Source organism: Wasmannia auropunctata, unplaced genomic scaffold, assembly GCF_000956235.1.
Source record: "Wasmannia auropunctata unplaced genomic scaffold, wasmannia.A_1.0 LD318663.1, whole genome shotgun sequence".
Taxonomy (NCBI): domain Eukaryota; kingdom Metazoa; phylum Arthropoda; class Insecta; order Hymenoptera; family Formicidae; genus Wasmannia; species Wasmannia auropunctata.
The window spans coordinates 578-15,936 of record NW_012044227.1 but is presented as its reverse complement, the minus strand read 5'-3'; the positions used below and the strand labels follow the sequence as shown (position 1 = coordinate 15,936).

Genomic DNA, 15,359 nt, shown 5'->3' with positions numbered 1-15,359 from the left:
GAGAGAGGGGGGGGGGATGCTGTAACAAATTATTGTGGCTGAAGCTTACAACAGACTTGAGCTTGGGTGTGAGAGTCGGAGTGCACCAGAGAAGTGGTGACGGATTTAGCTCCACCCTCCATTCCACCTGCACCGGTATTAGTATGTTACAGTTCCCATAAATGTGGTAAAATGTACAAACGCACGCATACGCGTTGATCAATACATATATAACATATGTTACATATTAACATAGACATTAGCTATCATGAAAATGCATTCGCTATTATTTAATCGATCAATAAGAAGGATTTAATTCATTTTTTTAAGATAAAACTTTAAGATAAGTAATTATCAGGCCAACTTCAACACGATTAATTGTTTTTTGCACAAACTATACATAATGGCACAAAACTATTCATAATTAAAGCATAATTAAAACAATTATATAATTCGGTCATGTATTTTTGCAGCAGTTTTTTAAACGTAAAGTTGTAACATTTTTCATTATTATTCTTCCTATAAAAATTGAAATCTTCTCCGCTCTAATTTTCCAATGATTGTCTCTGATAAGAGAATTGAAACTCTTGAGAATAAATTAAAATTCAATACTGCAATGTTTTGATGCAGTATTGAAAAAGAAGAACTGCAATACTGAATAAAAAATACAGATACAGCATGTACAGATTGTGCATATTCTTGTACATTCGTTAAAGAATCCTACATGCTGACAGAATATGACGGTATATCATACCGCCGTAAGGCTTACCAATACTAGAAAATGACTCGGAATGTGCTAGATTGAGTGTCGTTGGATTTTCCATTAGCTGATTCTTTGCAACCTGATTATCTATTACATTAGATGGAGTTTCTATTTCAATGACCAAGCTACTGTCGCAGGTAGGGCACTTGATTTGTTTTGCACCTAAAAAATAAACATTTTCACAATTCTCTCCAAAAGTACACTCATTTTACTTATACAAAACAAACCGGTCATCGATTTAACAGTGAACGCCATATATAATTCCGGATCCTGCGAGAATTGTGTCGAGCATTTCATGCACTTGAAGATCTTGAGTAGTATCGGCCGCATCTCTATTTGTTCGTTAATCGTTGTCACAATTTTCTAAAAAAATATTAAGCTGTAAATTGCAAAATTATATTTAAGTGTTTCTCATCTTACTTTTGCATCGTCTGGTTGCGCAAAGTATCGTCTGTTTTCCCTATCTTTCCTAGTAGTGTCAAAAATAATGTCAACTGTGGGTGGATCGCTTCTGCCTAAGACACAAGATAATAGAGAATTTGTCGACCAACAAAACTTTACTTTTCCAGTAATTGCATCTCTTTCCTTGATATCTCTGCAAATATTGCGATATATGTATGTAGAAAGTTTTATCTTGGTAACATATATTATAAATGTATCATAAATAAACGATAAAATTATATTTTGAAAAAGCTGTAATCTACCTATATACTTTTTTTCTTATTAAATAATTAGAAACATTTGAATTTTATCAATTGCAATTGTGCTGTGTAATTGTTTGCAGCAAAATAGTAACTTACTCGGAAGTTATTACCAGGAAAACATTCTCCATCTCACCCTCGCCCTCCTTCCTTTTCTGAACAATATACAAATCTCCAGCTTCTATGAGGGAAAAATACAGACTTATTGCTCGCGCGCGATATTGTTAATATTTTATATTATTTAACATATATATTTTCTGCAAGTTTTACCTTCATTAGGATCATATACGATCGTAGGAGTAGCGCATGTCGGCTTCGGAAGATTATCCAAAGTCTCATTTTGAGGAATCTCATTATCGTCTTCCGCGATGTATTCTGCGATTTCTTGCGACTCAGACTCGTCAGAAGATTTTCCGTTATCCATTGCATAAATCAGGGTATCGTGAAGAGATGATGCTGTATTAATATTAGCCAAAGTTTGTATTTTAGATATTTGTGATTCTGGAAATTGTGAAGCGGGATTAAGGCCCATAATGTCCTGGACAAAAGTTCCCGCGTGACTACTCAGCCAATTATTCTCGCCAAATTTTTCGCGTAGATCTAAAATGCGCTTCTTTGTCTCCAAGTAATCCTTCGAGGACTCTAAAAAAAAAAATGAGTCAAGTACATACATATAAACTAATTGGCAACTTGGCAAAAAATATATATATATATATAATTCTATTGCTGTACCACCAGTTATTCTACTACTGTCATCCTATTTATTAAAACATTATCCTTTACTATTACATAAATTTGATTCATTAAAATCATAACACTTTTCTTACCTAAATGAGAAGATGCAACCACATCGGGCAATTTCTTAAATTCTCCTCTTTCCTGATCGATTTCGTCAATAATCGCCTCTTTGACGTTTGGTTTCTTTTTACTTCTTGTTACACTTTTTTCTAGATTCTCAGGTAATGATATTGTTTGACTTGAATTTAATCTGTCTTGGTCAAATTCATGTGTATCAACATATATAGATATCGAACTGGACAGAGATGTGGATTGATTTGTAGACTGATTGTAGATTGCAAAGATCCGATTTTCTGCAACTAGCATTTTTTCCGAATTTGAAAACGGCAAATGATCTAAAACAAACTGCAAGAATTTACTTAGATCTGTCACATCTGTCTTTGCATAATCTGCAGATTTATCAGATATATATTAGCGCTCTTTTGCACTTTCTCGACAATTTTTAATGTAATATATTGTAATATTACCTTGTTGTCCGATAAACTTGGATGTAAATATTTTAGGGTTAGAATACGATGTTTTGGATGATACGATAAAGGATTTCCTTCCAAAGATAACCACAAGAGAGTCGACATCTTTTGCAGTGGCCAGAGAGCCAAATGCTCCGTTAAACAGTTAAACGACAAGTCTAATTCTGTCAGACATTCCAAGCCTTGAAGACCTGTGTTGTACAACATTAATGTAACAACAAGATTGATGACAAGAACAGATCTAATAATTTGTCAAATTATCAAGTTATGTAATATTAAACGCGCACTTATTATAATTTGATTAAATTTGAAAGTTATATTTAAACATAGCAAATAGCTTTAAACAGCTATTTGGAAGTCTTGGAAAATGTCTGAAAGAAAGTTATTGCAATAATACTAACCCTTTAAATTGTCAATATAATTGTTCTTCAACACTAACACTTGTAACGAATGTAACACTGCCTTATTGAATATAGGTATTTCTTCTAATTTGTTGTAGCCTAGATTTACATATTTCAAGTTTGATAAACAGGATATTTCCTTAGCATCGGTTATCACATTATGACTTAAATCCAATATCTGAAGCCAAGGTGCCAATTCTAATGATTCATCCAGGCATTTGAGAGCGTTGTGGGGCAATACCAAATTTCTCAAGGATGCCCATACAAAGCCGACTCCAGCATCACCTCCACATGCAGCTAGGTATACAAAAAAAATATAAGAAATATAAGATAATATTCTAATATAAATAATGTAATAATTATATTATAGGTAAAAAGCTGTAATTTTTGTATGTCATATTATACTAGTGACTGTAAGTCACTAGCAACTCAATGGACTGTTACTTTGTATATACAATATATATATATATATATATATATATATATATAAATTTATACATTATTAGATTACCTAGTAACTGATAAATTGTCGATATTCCTTTTCTACCAGAGCAGACAATGCTTTCTAACTGACCTCTGACACTCTGTAGGCCCTTTAATAATTCAACAGATACCCCTTTCAGCTCCAAATATTTTAAATGTCTAAACTTGGAGATGTCAATGGTAACTTTGACGTCGGAAGAACAATGTATCACTTTCAGACCTATAGTTTTCTGCACAAAATCATGTAGGAACTTTACGTCACGGAATATGTCTATCTTGGAGCTGTTACACACATGAAACGAAGAATCCAAATCTTCGGATTCTGATACAATCAGTGAGAATGCCTCGTTGAGACTATGCAGCAGCTTTGTCGACAGAGAAAGTTTGCTAGAGGCGCTCAAGATCTTGTCACCATTTTGCCGAAGAAGTCTCACCAGCTCCATTATTTCCGGTGTATTAATTATGTCCTGTGAGTGGCTCATTATTGACATTTGTTTACTCGCTATTTAATATTATTGCGAATGAGAGCGAGTAAACTCTATACGCAGTTATCTAACGGATGCCCGATTTACACTTTTCACACAGGCAAGTTTCACGTTTCATGTTTAACTAAAATAATAGTAATAACGTGTCGTTAGAGTGTTACAAAACATTTATTGGGTTTAATATCTTCTAATTTATATTCTTTAATTAGATGAAAAAAAAAGATAAAAATTTAAGATTATTAACTTGTTTATTTTAGATTTGAACGAAAATATAAAGGTTCAGTCTCTCCTTTTGCGAAAAAAAGCTTGAAGAGATCAAATCACTGTGAAAGAATCAAACGTTAAAAATATGACAGATTTTCTAACCTTAAAAAACATTACTTCCAAAGTAATAATCCCACTGCAGAATTGAAGGCCCCACCATATACACCATTTTTATTTTTTGTGAATAAAAAACACTTTTAAAATAACTTTGATCACTTTGTTCACAGTGTTAATTTTAATTTTCCAAACTTCACTTCTCTCATACACAAAGAGATATCCAATAAGTTACCTATATAAAATTTGACGTGAATGGGTTAAATATTGACTAAAGTTTCTAATAAAATATAATTGTCGATGTAACACAGACCAATAACTGCAATTGAAACATTTATATCATTTAATGCGTAATTATCAAACAGTATAATATTAAAGGTCAACGCAGGACAGGAGTAACCATAGACTTGATATGATATAAAGAGTCTCTGACAAGTGCTTGAATAAGAAGTGTGACTGTCCCGGCGTTTTCCGCAATACCGCTACCGTGGCAAACTCCACCCGTATGTATGAATAAATACATAATATATAGTATAATGTACAATACATTGTACCTACCGTGAATCGTATAGCACACAGCCATTTTCTGATACTGCCGATAAAATCATATACAGAGAGAGAATGGATGTGGTTCGAGTCAAGGCTACATCAGACATTTTATCAACATTGTCGATTTATAATATTCGCGTTATCAACTCGAGGCTTTAGCAAAAGAAAAATTACGTAAATATCTATATAATTATATATATACATATTCTCCACATACAATATCATATACATTATACATATACATATGTATATATGTATATATATATATAATATATATATATATACATATTTACGTAATTTTTCTTTTGCTAAAGCCTCGAGTTGATAACGCGAATATATAATTATTTTGTGGATGTAGCACGGACACGCACCACATTTTATCGACAATGTTGATAAAATGATATGCCTAGATGATTTTATCGGCTGCAGTATTAGAAAACAGCTGTGCTACGTAGTTCCCTTTGAAAGGTGCAGAATGTAATCGGCAGTAGTGTACGTATGTATGCATGTATGTATGTACATACATACGACATATATATGAGACACGTGTCCATATGATAAATTTCGTGAGATGTGCGTGTCATTACATATACGCCGCTGTGAAACTGCAGATTTTGTTGACCGAATCTCTTTTGGAAGCCGAAAAAACTTGTGATAACAATGAATAAAACATATTTGTTATGATAATTATATCATTGCTGCGGCCACACATATAATTATCGCAATAACAATAATAGATAGAAATAAATCATGTCTTTAAATCATGCTTTTTTACAAGACGAACTTGTCCGCAGAACCTTGTGCTCTGTTTTGCATCAAGAATAAAGAGGATGCTAATGTATAGATTCGCGGATTATAAGAATATGATGTTTGTGGTATCTCAAGGGAGGTTGTGTGGCAATCACACATGAATTAACACGACGATAACAATCTCCAAGAATTACGAATCTTGCTCCAAACAGCTCCAAAGCGTAAACTGATGCGTCGCGTAACTGCATACATTACTCACATTACTGTATGGAGTTCAACTTATGCCGAAAGAAATTCATCCGTGTTTGTCAATATCGTATGATCAATGTTACATAAAAATTCTTCACGATGCAAAGGTGGATGACGCTTGTTATTTTGATGACGCTTGCATTCGTCGCGGGACAGCAAGTGGTAGATGTATGTATTAATATATAACTATGCTTTGTTACAAATTTAAGTTTTTTTTAGAGAGGAATTTCTTCTTCATGGTATATGATATGATGAATGACGGAAATAAAAAAAGACTAAGGACAAATAATGTAATATTTTTTTTTAGAATTAAATTTTTATTTTATACCCAAAAATATGTTTACGTTTTTCATGAATTATGAGAGAGTCGTGTTGTACTGGATGCACTTTTATTCTTGCGATTAAAATTGAAAATTGATTCAAATAATTGATTTATATTAGAATTTTAACACTGAACTGGTAGCGGAACAAGATGACGCTCTCCTTTTATTTTCTACACTTGGAGGATTGCTTGTGGGTGTTGATCAGTGGTCTGGGAAAATACAATGGCAGCAAGACGATGGTAACAATTGGTTTGCTCTATAGATACATTTGGAAATTGAGATTTATTATTTTGTGTACTATTATATTTATATCAACTATGTTTCAGAACCTGTGGTTAAAGTGCCTATCAATCTGTCGGGAACCAAAATGTAAGTATGTTATTTATACATTGTATTAAATTATTGTCGTATACATTAATACATAAACAATACTGATAATAAATCATGGTGTAAAAGTAGTATATCTAATTTATATTATTTGCAATGTTTTATAACATTTGTTAAATAACAGAGTTAAGCGGCGGACGGGGGGGGGGGTGTGCGCGCGCGCGTGATTGAAATATTTTATAGGTATTTTTATTAAAATGTTTTTAATTTCCAGGCCTATATTTCTACCAGATCCCAGAGATGGTTCATTGTATCTCTTTGGTAGAGAATCAGAGGCATTGAAAAAGCTGCCATTTACTATTCCTCAGCTAGTCGCCAGTAGTCCATGTAGAAGCAGCGACGGTATATTGTACACCGGTAGAAAAATTGACACCTGGTTTAGTATTGATCCAACGACTGGTGAAAGAGAACAGCTTCTAAGTTTTCATAAAGTGAAAGATACCTGTCCTTTGGAAATGCAGAATATCATTTTTGTTGGTCGCACGGAATATAATATCATCATGGTTGACAGCAAGCAAAAAGACAGAAAATGGAATGTAACATTCTACGATTATTCCGCTATGCAAATGGAACCTGATGTGATAGACAATTACGGTACGTTTTTTCATAAGACAACGCAACAACCTAACACATTTTGAAGACTACTAGTCAATGTTATCTATAAAATATATATTATACTATTTTATATATACATTTACATTTGTGTAATATAATATGTGAAATGTGTATCATACATATGTTTGTAGTACATTTTCGCGTGTATGTACATTACACACGTGAGCGAGCGTGCGTATTCTGAGAAAACTTGACATTTCAGATTTGGTACATTTTACCACAAGTTCAACAGGTCGTGTAGTGACCTTGGATAGAAGATCAGGCAGGATTCTTTGGAAATTGGACCTGAAAAGTCCAGTGATAGCCATGTATACTGTAACCAAAGATGGATTGCTGACAGTTCCTTTTACAAGTATTGCTGATTCGTTGTTGGAAAAATTTCCGACAAAGCCGACTGACGTACAATTGTTGTAAGTTGGATGGAAAATGTTTAAGAAAATCAATACTTTTTACTTTTTACATGGGATATAGTGTTTGGCAGAGAGAGAAAATTGTGTTTTCAAGATTTCAAGTTTAATAATGCAAGTAACTTTTCTTCTTTAGTCCAACTTTGTACGTTGGACAGCATCGATATGGTCTGTACGCGTTACCGTCGCTTGTTGATTTGGATACGACAACTATATCGAGTAATATAGGACACTTATTGCTGGAAGGGCCATTGGTGACGTCGCATCTTCATGCAGATAATAAAGTACCATTGCCAGGGGATTATGTTTTTATTTCTAATATTGACATAGCCGATGATGGTTATCAAAGCGTTAAGCGCACCGAAAACGTCATAATGTTAGGTAATATACTCAAGTTATAATTATATCGTTTCTTTATACATATTGTTATACATTTTGTTTTATATCTTTTCTAATTTTTGTGTTTCGCATTTACACACTTGTAGGTCATTATAAGGTCCCCGCAGAATACAAACCGCAAAATCAGCTCCTTCAAATAACTGGACGATCCGATCCGATAATCTTGGAGACTTCGACGTTGAATGTCACTGGGGCCAAATTATCTATCGCCATGCAGTCTGATATGTCCAACGATAGCGTACAGTCGGAAAACAATCAGAATTGGCAGAGAATTATCTCAAAAACATATAGTGCGAGCAAAATATGGCTCAATCAACAACAGGAAAACATAGATACGAAATTGATCATCATCTCAATTATGTTGACAATTAGCTTGACGATTGTAACTTGGTATATATATAAGCAACGTAAGGAGCAATTCCAGCAATTGTCGCAGGTAAAACTACTACCTATTTTACGTTATAGGGTTATTGGCATTACATGAGGTGCAATATGTATTATTAAATTTGAATCCAGTTAAATTGATGAAATTAAAAATGATTGTTAAGGGTTCACGCGAAAGCAGTCGCTTGAATTATTCTGGCAAATCAGGCAACTCTGTTGTTATACCGGAAGAGATTGGGGATGGCTTGGTTAAGGTGGGAAAAATTACATTCGACACGAGACAAGTCCTTGGCAAAGGATGCGAAGGAACATTTGTGTTCAAGTAATATTTCTAATGTACAGTATTTACAGAAATTGTTGCATATGTATACATATATCAGGTGGATATATATGTGGACATATATGCATAGCTATTGATAGTTTTTAAATTTTAATTTTGTCGATCCGAAAAAATGTCTATTCTTGCTTTTTTCTCCTTTCTCGCAGAGGTGAATTTGATGATCGTGCTGTAGCTGTGAAGCGATTGTTACCAGACTGTTTTACGTTTGCGGATCGGGAGGTAGCGCTTTTAAGAGAATCAGACGCTCATGCAAATGTAGTTAGATACTTTTGTACCGAACAAGATCGTATGTTCAGATACATTGCCTTGGAGTTAGCGGAAGCCACTTTGCAGGATTACGTGGCGGGTAAATACGACAGGGAAAAGATATCGGTGAAAAATATATTGCATCAGGCCACATCTGGATTAGCACATCTTCATTTTTTGGATATTGGTGAGTCGAAATTTCGTTTGAAAAGACATTAACAATTTTTTTTCAAGTGATTAATTTCACAATGCATATTTTTTTCAATTGAATCAGCTTTAAATTGACGAATTTATAATATTTACCAAGAATAATACGATAACGTAAAAATGTTAAAAAAAATTCATGTATTTAATTATTTCTTGTTTTCTCTTATCTTTTCTGGGGAAAGAGAGCTAGAGTTATAATTTATTGAAATTTGTGATAAAAATTCGCTGTTAAAATCTTTGTGTATATAGTTCATAGGGACATTAAACCTCATAATGTCTTACTCTCTGCTCCTGGATCTCGTGGAGAGGTACGCGCCATGATATCAGATTTTGGATTGTGTAAAAAACTCCAACTCGGCCGCGTATCATTTTCACGGAGATCCGGTGTTACTGGAACTGATGGCTGGATTGCGCCAGAGATGCTGAATGGAGAAAGGACGACGTGCGCAGTCGACATTTTCTCGCTTGGTTGCGTTTTCTACTATGTTCTTTCCGGTGGCAAGCATCCTTTTGGTGATCCATTACGAAGACAAGCCAATATTCTCTGTGAGTAAGAGAAGTTGTCAAGTAAAATAGTTGCAATTGTACTTAATTGGTTCATTCATTTGGTTATTTCTTATGTAGTAATCCGTTCGCGATCCTATATCTTATAAATCAAACCGAGAAATAATAACAAGCATAGATGATAAATCTACAGATTATTATTACAACTGAATATGTATTTAGCCATTTATCCAATTATTATCGTTATGAAACTACTACTAGTGATCAACATCAATGATCAAATATTTATATTGTGATAATCATTTGTTACAAATGTATTGTTCTTTCTGCTTCTCTGTTACAGGTGGCGAGAGCAATCTGACAGCGCTCCAGGAACTGCCTTCGAATGACAGAGAATTAGCATTATTACTTATCAAGGCAATGATATGTAGCAATCCTGCCAGGAGACCACCAGCTTCGGCAATTTGTAATTATCCAATCTTCTGGAATTTAGCAGAGATTCTGGGTTTCTTTCAGGTATAAAATAAAATTTAATATTTTTATAATGCATTTCTTATTTGCACTTTCAAGAGGAAGAGAAAAGGAAACATATAGTTGAAAATACTAGCTTTTTCAAGTTATGTCTTGTAAAATATAAGATTTTCCCCCGATAACCTGCACTTTAGCGATTGTGACACATAAGAAGCGAGAAATTAGCGTGTAAATTTTTCGTTCGTTTTATCACTATTGTTGTATTTTATTTTATGTGACAGGATATCAGTGATCGGGTGGAAAAGGATCAGTCCGACAGCCCGGCCTTAATAGCATTGGAAACTTGCGGCGAACGTGTAACGAAGAATGATTGGAGATTGTATATAGATGTCGAAGTTGCAACAGATTTGCGCAAGTATAGGAGTTATCGAGGCGAGAGCGTAAGAGATCTACTCAGGGCTTTACGGAACAAGGTTAGTGAGAATGCAAGTATAGACATAGATAAGCAAGGTACAAACGTTCTGTTTTCTTTTCAATCACGTATTCAATTACATTAATGTTAAAAATAGAAAATGATAAATTATTTTCCGCTTTTCCTCTCTCTTTTCTTTCAATATTTTAATTTTAAATTTGCCGAACCTCTGATATATCACATACACATAATGACACAATCAGGGTATTATTAATTATTTATATTAACGAGAAAAAATGTAGAATGAATAAAAGAAACATTTTTCACAAGATTGTTGATAGAACACTTTCCTATAAGTTTCGACTAACGATAAAATAATATTTGCGAAATTTGTAATTGTAATAGTGTCTTGGATGTTACAGTAAAATAGTAAAAAAAAATTCTTTTGTTAAATAAGCACTTTGTCAAAGGAATAGTAGGTAGGCTTTTTTTGCGTCTGTACTTCTCGAAGAAAATTCTTTTTTTTTTTTTTTTTAGGCCTGTCTAACATTGCTCATGGGTTAAACGCTTTCCCATCTCACAAGTCAATTATCTTGTAGAGCGAGAGACAGAAAAGACAAAAAAGAATAATGCTGGAGCTAAAACTTATTGAACAGAGCTCTAGCGTTTTTTATTTTTGTTTTCTCTCGCTGAATAAGACGATAGTACCCTAAGAGGTGAAAGCGTTTAGCTCGTGAACAAAATGTTCACGCTACTCTAAAACATTTCTAGAAACTTTTTCATTTTAGTTTGATAGAATTTATTGCAATATTTAAAATTAAATTGTTGTAAATATTTAATAAATGTAGGTATCAAGATCAAAATAGACCAAATTATAAAAATAAAGAAGAAGTAAATATAGTTTCAATAGTCGAATATAATAGTTTTAGCGCGACACATCTCTCATTGTCAGTTATTCTCTTGCATATCGACTTATCATTAATATTGGATATATTGATGTGTTTTTAGAAACACCACTACAGAGAACTGAGCCCAGAAGCACAGGAGAGTCTTGGCGAAATTCCTAACAAATTCACAGAATATTGGTTATCAAGATTTCCATACTTATTGTGTCACGTTTGGTGCGCGATGCAGAATTTTCGAGACGAATCGAGCCTGAAACAATACTACCATCCACACTATACTTTTACGAGTGATGAGGGGCAACAATCAATCGTACAAATGGATCGAGTTAACAACTTAGCTCTAGCCAAGTCGGCCAGGACAAGACAAACGGATAATGTTGATTGGAGTCCCAATCGAACAAGATACCGTGGTCAGAGAAGGAGACAGGAAAAGAGGAAGCATGAAGAGCCATCACCATGGTTGCTGCATCCAGCGAATTGAATTATCTCGGGACTACTACAAATTAAACAGAAATGAAAATTTGCGGGTATATTAACGTATGAAAATTTAATTTCCGGTTAGTTGGAATGAATAGGAATAATTCCATGGTTTCCAACTAACACAATAAAAATTACAATTATGTTTTTGATCGAAAAAAAGAGAACTGAAATCGTTCAAATTACAAGCTGCTCTTTTTCCAATACAGTAGTGTACTTAATTTAAGACAGTTTATATTACTGTATATATTTTATACTGGTTTAAATTTGCTTCAGAAACGTGAAGTTAATGTAATTTTTTTTGTGTGAGAGTGTCGATATCTTTATTTTATATGATATTTGATGTAAAATGTATAAAGACAGCAGGGGAACCTCCGTTTTATTTGCAATAGCAGTGTGACGAGCGAGTAATTTGCGGCAAGTACACAAAAGATCCTTTATTCAAATTATCGATTTGATATAATACGGGTGTATCAGTATCTTTATTATCAAATTTCTCATGTTGAAGAACAAGACAAACTTAAAACAGCACACACTTGTATAGATAGATTACATATTTATATGTGACAACATTGAAGGGAAATATGTATAATCAAATACTCTTTTTATAACATAATGCGCTGGATAGAAACGATATAACCGAAATAAAAAGAAAAAAAAATGCGCGTTTCTTTCTAAAAACAAGGGGAGCGACTGTTTCTTCTTTTCTTCTCCGCATCAATCGCATAATCGGACAAGAAGAGAATCTAACTCACTATTATCCTCTCTAATTATCATCTTTGCGCTTCGAATGAGAGCGCATAATCTATTTATATAAGCACAGTTTAATGAACTTTATAGGATATTGCTATAAAAATTTTAGAAATGAGACCAATACAATCTCGCTTGTTTACAAATACTTTGGAAGCAAACATTTGTGTTCCAGTAGATCCAGTTTTTGTTAGAACTAGAATTTCTTTCAATTAGTTCCTGATGTGACATTGATTTTTATTTTCCAATCGGTGATTTCTCTTCGGTAATTTGTTGATTCTTACGACGAGTTCTAGTCGTCGATTCAAACGTGTTTAACGTAAAATATACATTATAACACTTAATTATCGATCACAGTATATGAAATACTTGAAAAAAATTAGACGAAATGCCGTTCCCCGAATTAGAAAAATACCTGGCTTGAAATATTATACCTACACATGCGCGAGCCCACACATATGTACATTCAACATTATATGTGTACATTATGAATGTATAGCGCGCGCGCGCGCGCGCGCACACACACACACACACACACACACTCAACCACTATATATGTATATACAGAATAATAATTTTTGAACTTTCGAACGCAATTATCTCCCAAATTATTCGTTATTCCAAAAAAATGTTACAAGTGGAATGTATTTTATTTTGAAGGGGACAATTTTATTTGTTTTCAATTTTAGAGAAAAATATTTCCGACAAGGCGACTTTCACGTGACTTTCGAAAAATACACGTGAAAAATCGATTTTTTTCGAAAATTGCTTTTATCATTATTTGTCCTCCTTTACATCTTATATACAATGTTTATCTAATAAAACAATTTTTTCTAAAATTGAAAACAAAGAAAATTTTGGATGGCGATTGTTAAAAATGGAACACATTGTGTGTGTTTTACAAACGTTATGAAAATATAAACGAATTATAAAATTAAATAGATAAATGAGAATACTATTAAGATTGATTAATAATATAGTAAAATTACCTTTTTATCAAGCGGCAGCAGTCGCCAAAAAGAATGGCTGTGTGCAGAAATTTGTACATAGATGTATAAAAATATACACAATAGATACATTCCTCTTCACACAAAATTTACATGTATGAACGCTTTCATATTGCGATATGTACATACATACACGTGTATATTACGTGCTTTTTTGCATTTTGAATGTAACCTGTGTGCAGATATATTATATACATAGCGAGATGTTTTTATGTAAATAAGGTATTTATAATGTGCATAATATTTTATAGTAAAATGTCAATTTTTTCTATTCTAAAGTCGTTAAAATTAAACTTTATTCTAAGGTTTTCTTTCAATCTCAGCTCTGTAACGATATTGGAGAAACGATATTATTTAATGTGATTATAATTTCAAAATTAATGGTGCCGACACTTACTATCGTACGATTATTTTATTGATTTATTCATTCACTGGTTTGAGTCTTAATACTGTTCATAACCCCAGATTTAAGACTATTTTTAATATAAAATCGGCTTGGACACTGACGGGATACTATTATAGACCGACAATCTTTATATTAGCGTGGCTGGTTAGCAATTACTAAAATTTAAATAATTAGTCAATAATATATAATATTAATTTTATGATTTATTATTAGACCAAAAGTTTTTTTCGACATGTACATATATTTATAACTTGCTAATAATAAATTATATTTAAAACAGTAAGTTTATAATTGATCCGTGTTTGATTATCCATAAAGATGATAACAGTAGAAAAAAATGATAATCTTGCGGTAATATGTATATATATATATATAAATATGATATTATTGCATTATACGTATTCGAAATTATTTATAAAGATCATTTGAATAATAAAAAATTCAGGCTTGTGTCGTAGATTTCAAGATTATGTCTAAGGTTATAGGATAAAGCAGGGAATCAAATGGCCGATCGCATTTTTTTTTTAATAGAGGATGACTTTCTCTTTCACCCCCATATAGGTCTTATAGAGTCTGACTTCATAGTTTGGCCGTTCTAATTCATTTTGTGTTTTCAAAGAGGAAAAAGTTGCTCTCCTAGCTAAACCGTTAGAGATAGAGGCTCGGTGCACAGGACCTTTTGTGTTTGTCTCGTCGAGTACTATAAGGACGGGTAGGTCCCAAAAGTGAAAAATTTTTTTTTTTATTTTGAATTTTAATTTTTCAGATTTTTGAACAGGTCGCAATTTTTCCTTATAGAACTCGTCGAGAGGAACAAAAAAGGTCCTCTTCGCCATGCCCGTATCTCCAACCGTTTAGCTGATCTAATTCGTTTTTTGTTTCCTGAATCCAAAAATGACGGTTACTAGCGAAACGAAGACAGATAGGGGCATGATGAAGAGGACCTTTCTTGTTCCTCTCGTCGAGCTGCATAAGAAGGGTAGGTCCGGTAATTTTAGTAATTTTTTTTAATTTATTTTTATAGTCAAGATTTGGTTGGGGTTAGTAGAGATTTGAAATTGAATTGGGAGTTTTTATCGACAGAGGACGACCCCCATCTATCACCTCCCACAAGTCAAAGTGCCGTAGCTATCTCAGTTCGCCCTGGGGACTTTTTTGAAAATTTTGAAAATT

General features: G+C 33.1%; 2 protein-coding genes across 4 annotated transcripts in view; one reads left to right on the top strand and one right to left on the bottom strand.

Moving 5' to 3' along the window:
- The window catches only part of LOC105460617 (serine/threonine-protein kinase 11-interacting protein), a 9,270-nt gene extending 4,385 nt beyond the window's left edge, over positions 1–4,885 (bottom strand). The window contains exons 1-12 of one of the 3 annotated variants that reach the window (XM_011707106.1): positions 4,712–4,885; positions 4,447–4,633; positions 3,624–4,204; positions 3,113–3,409; positions 2,709–2,902; positions 2,271–2,586; positions 1,714–2,085; positions 1,543–1,624; positions 1,163–1,337; positions 970–1,105; positions 749–904; positions 50–127 (exon numbers count right to left, since the gene is read on the bottom strand). In XM_011707106.1, coding sequence (XP_011705408.1) covers positions 50–127; positions 749–904; positions 970–1,105; positions 1,163–1,337; positions 1,543–1,624; positions 1,714–2,085; positions 2,271–2,586; positions 2,709–2,902; positions 3,113–3,409; positions 3,624–4,086 — 2,269 coding nt within the window. In that variant the 5' untranslated portion in view covers positions 4,087–4,204; positions 4,447–4,633; positions 4,712–4,885. Of the gene's footprint in view, positions 1–49; positions 128–748; positions 905–969; positions 1,106–1,162; positions 1,338–1,542; positions 1,625–1,713; positions 2,086–2,270; positions 2,587–2,708; positions 2,903–3,112; positions 3,410–3,623; positions 4,205–4,446 lie in introns of all 3 variants that reach the window. The other 2 variants (XM_011707105.1, XM_011707107.1) reach the window with 2 other exon arrangements.
- A 572-nt stretch (positions 4,886–5,457) lies between these two features.
- LOC105460616 (serine/threonine-protein kinase/endoribonuclease IRE1) lies at positions 5,458–13,868 on the top strand. The gene is made up of 13 exons (XM_011707104.1): positions 5,458–6,114; positions 6,388–6,508; positions 6,596–6,638; positions 6,871–7,250; positions 7,474–7,681; positions 7,815–8,059; positions 8,164–8,513; positions 8,626–8,783; positions 8,948–9,234; positions 9,504–9,800; positions 10,102–10,274; positions 10,511–10,702; positions 11,650–13,868. Exons 1-13 carry the CDS (start codon positions 6,046–6,048, stop codon positions 12,025–12,027), a joined length of 2,901 nt encoding a protein of 966 aa, XP_011705406.1. The 5' UTR covers positions 5,458–6,045; the 3' UTR covers positions 12,028–13,868.
- The last annotated feature ends 1,491 nt before the right edge of the window (positions 13,869–15,359 follow it).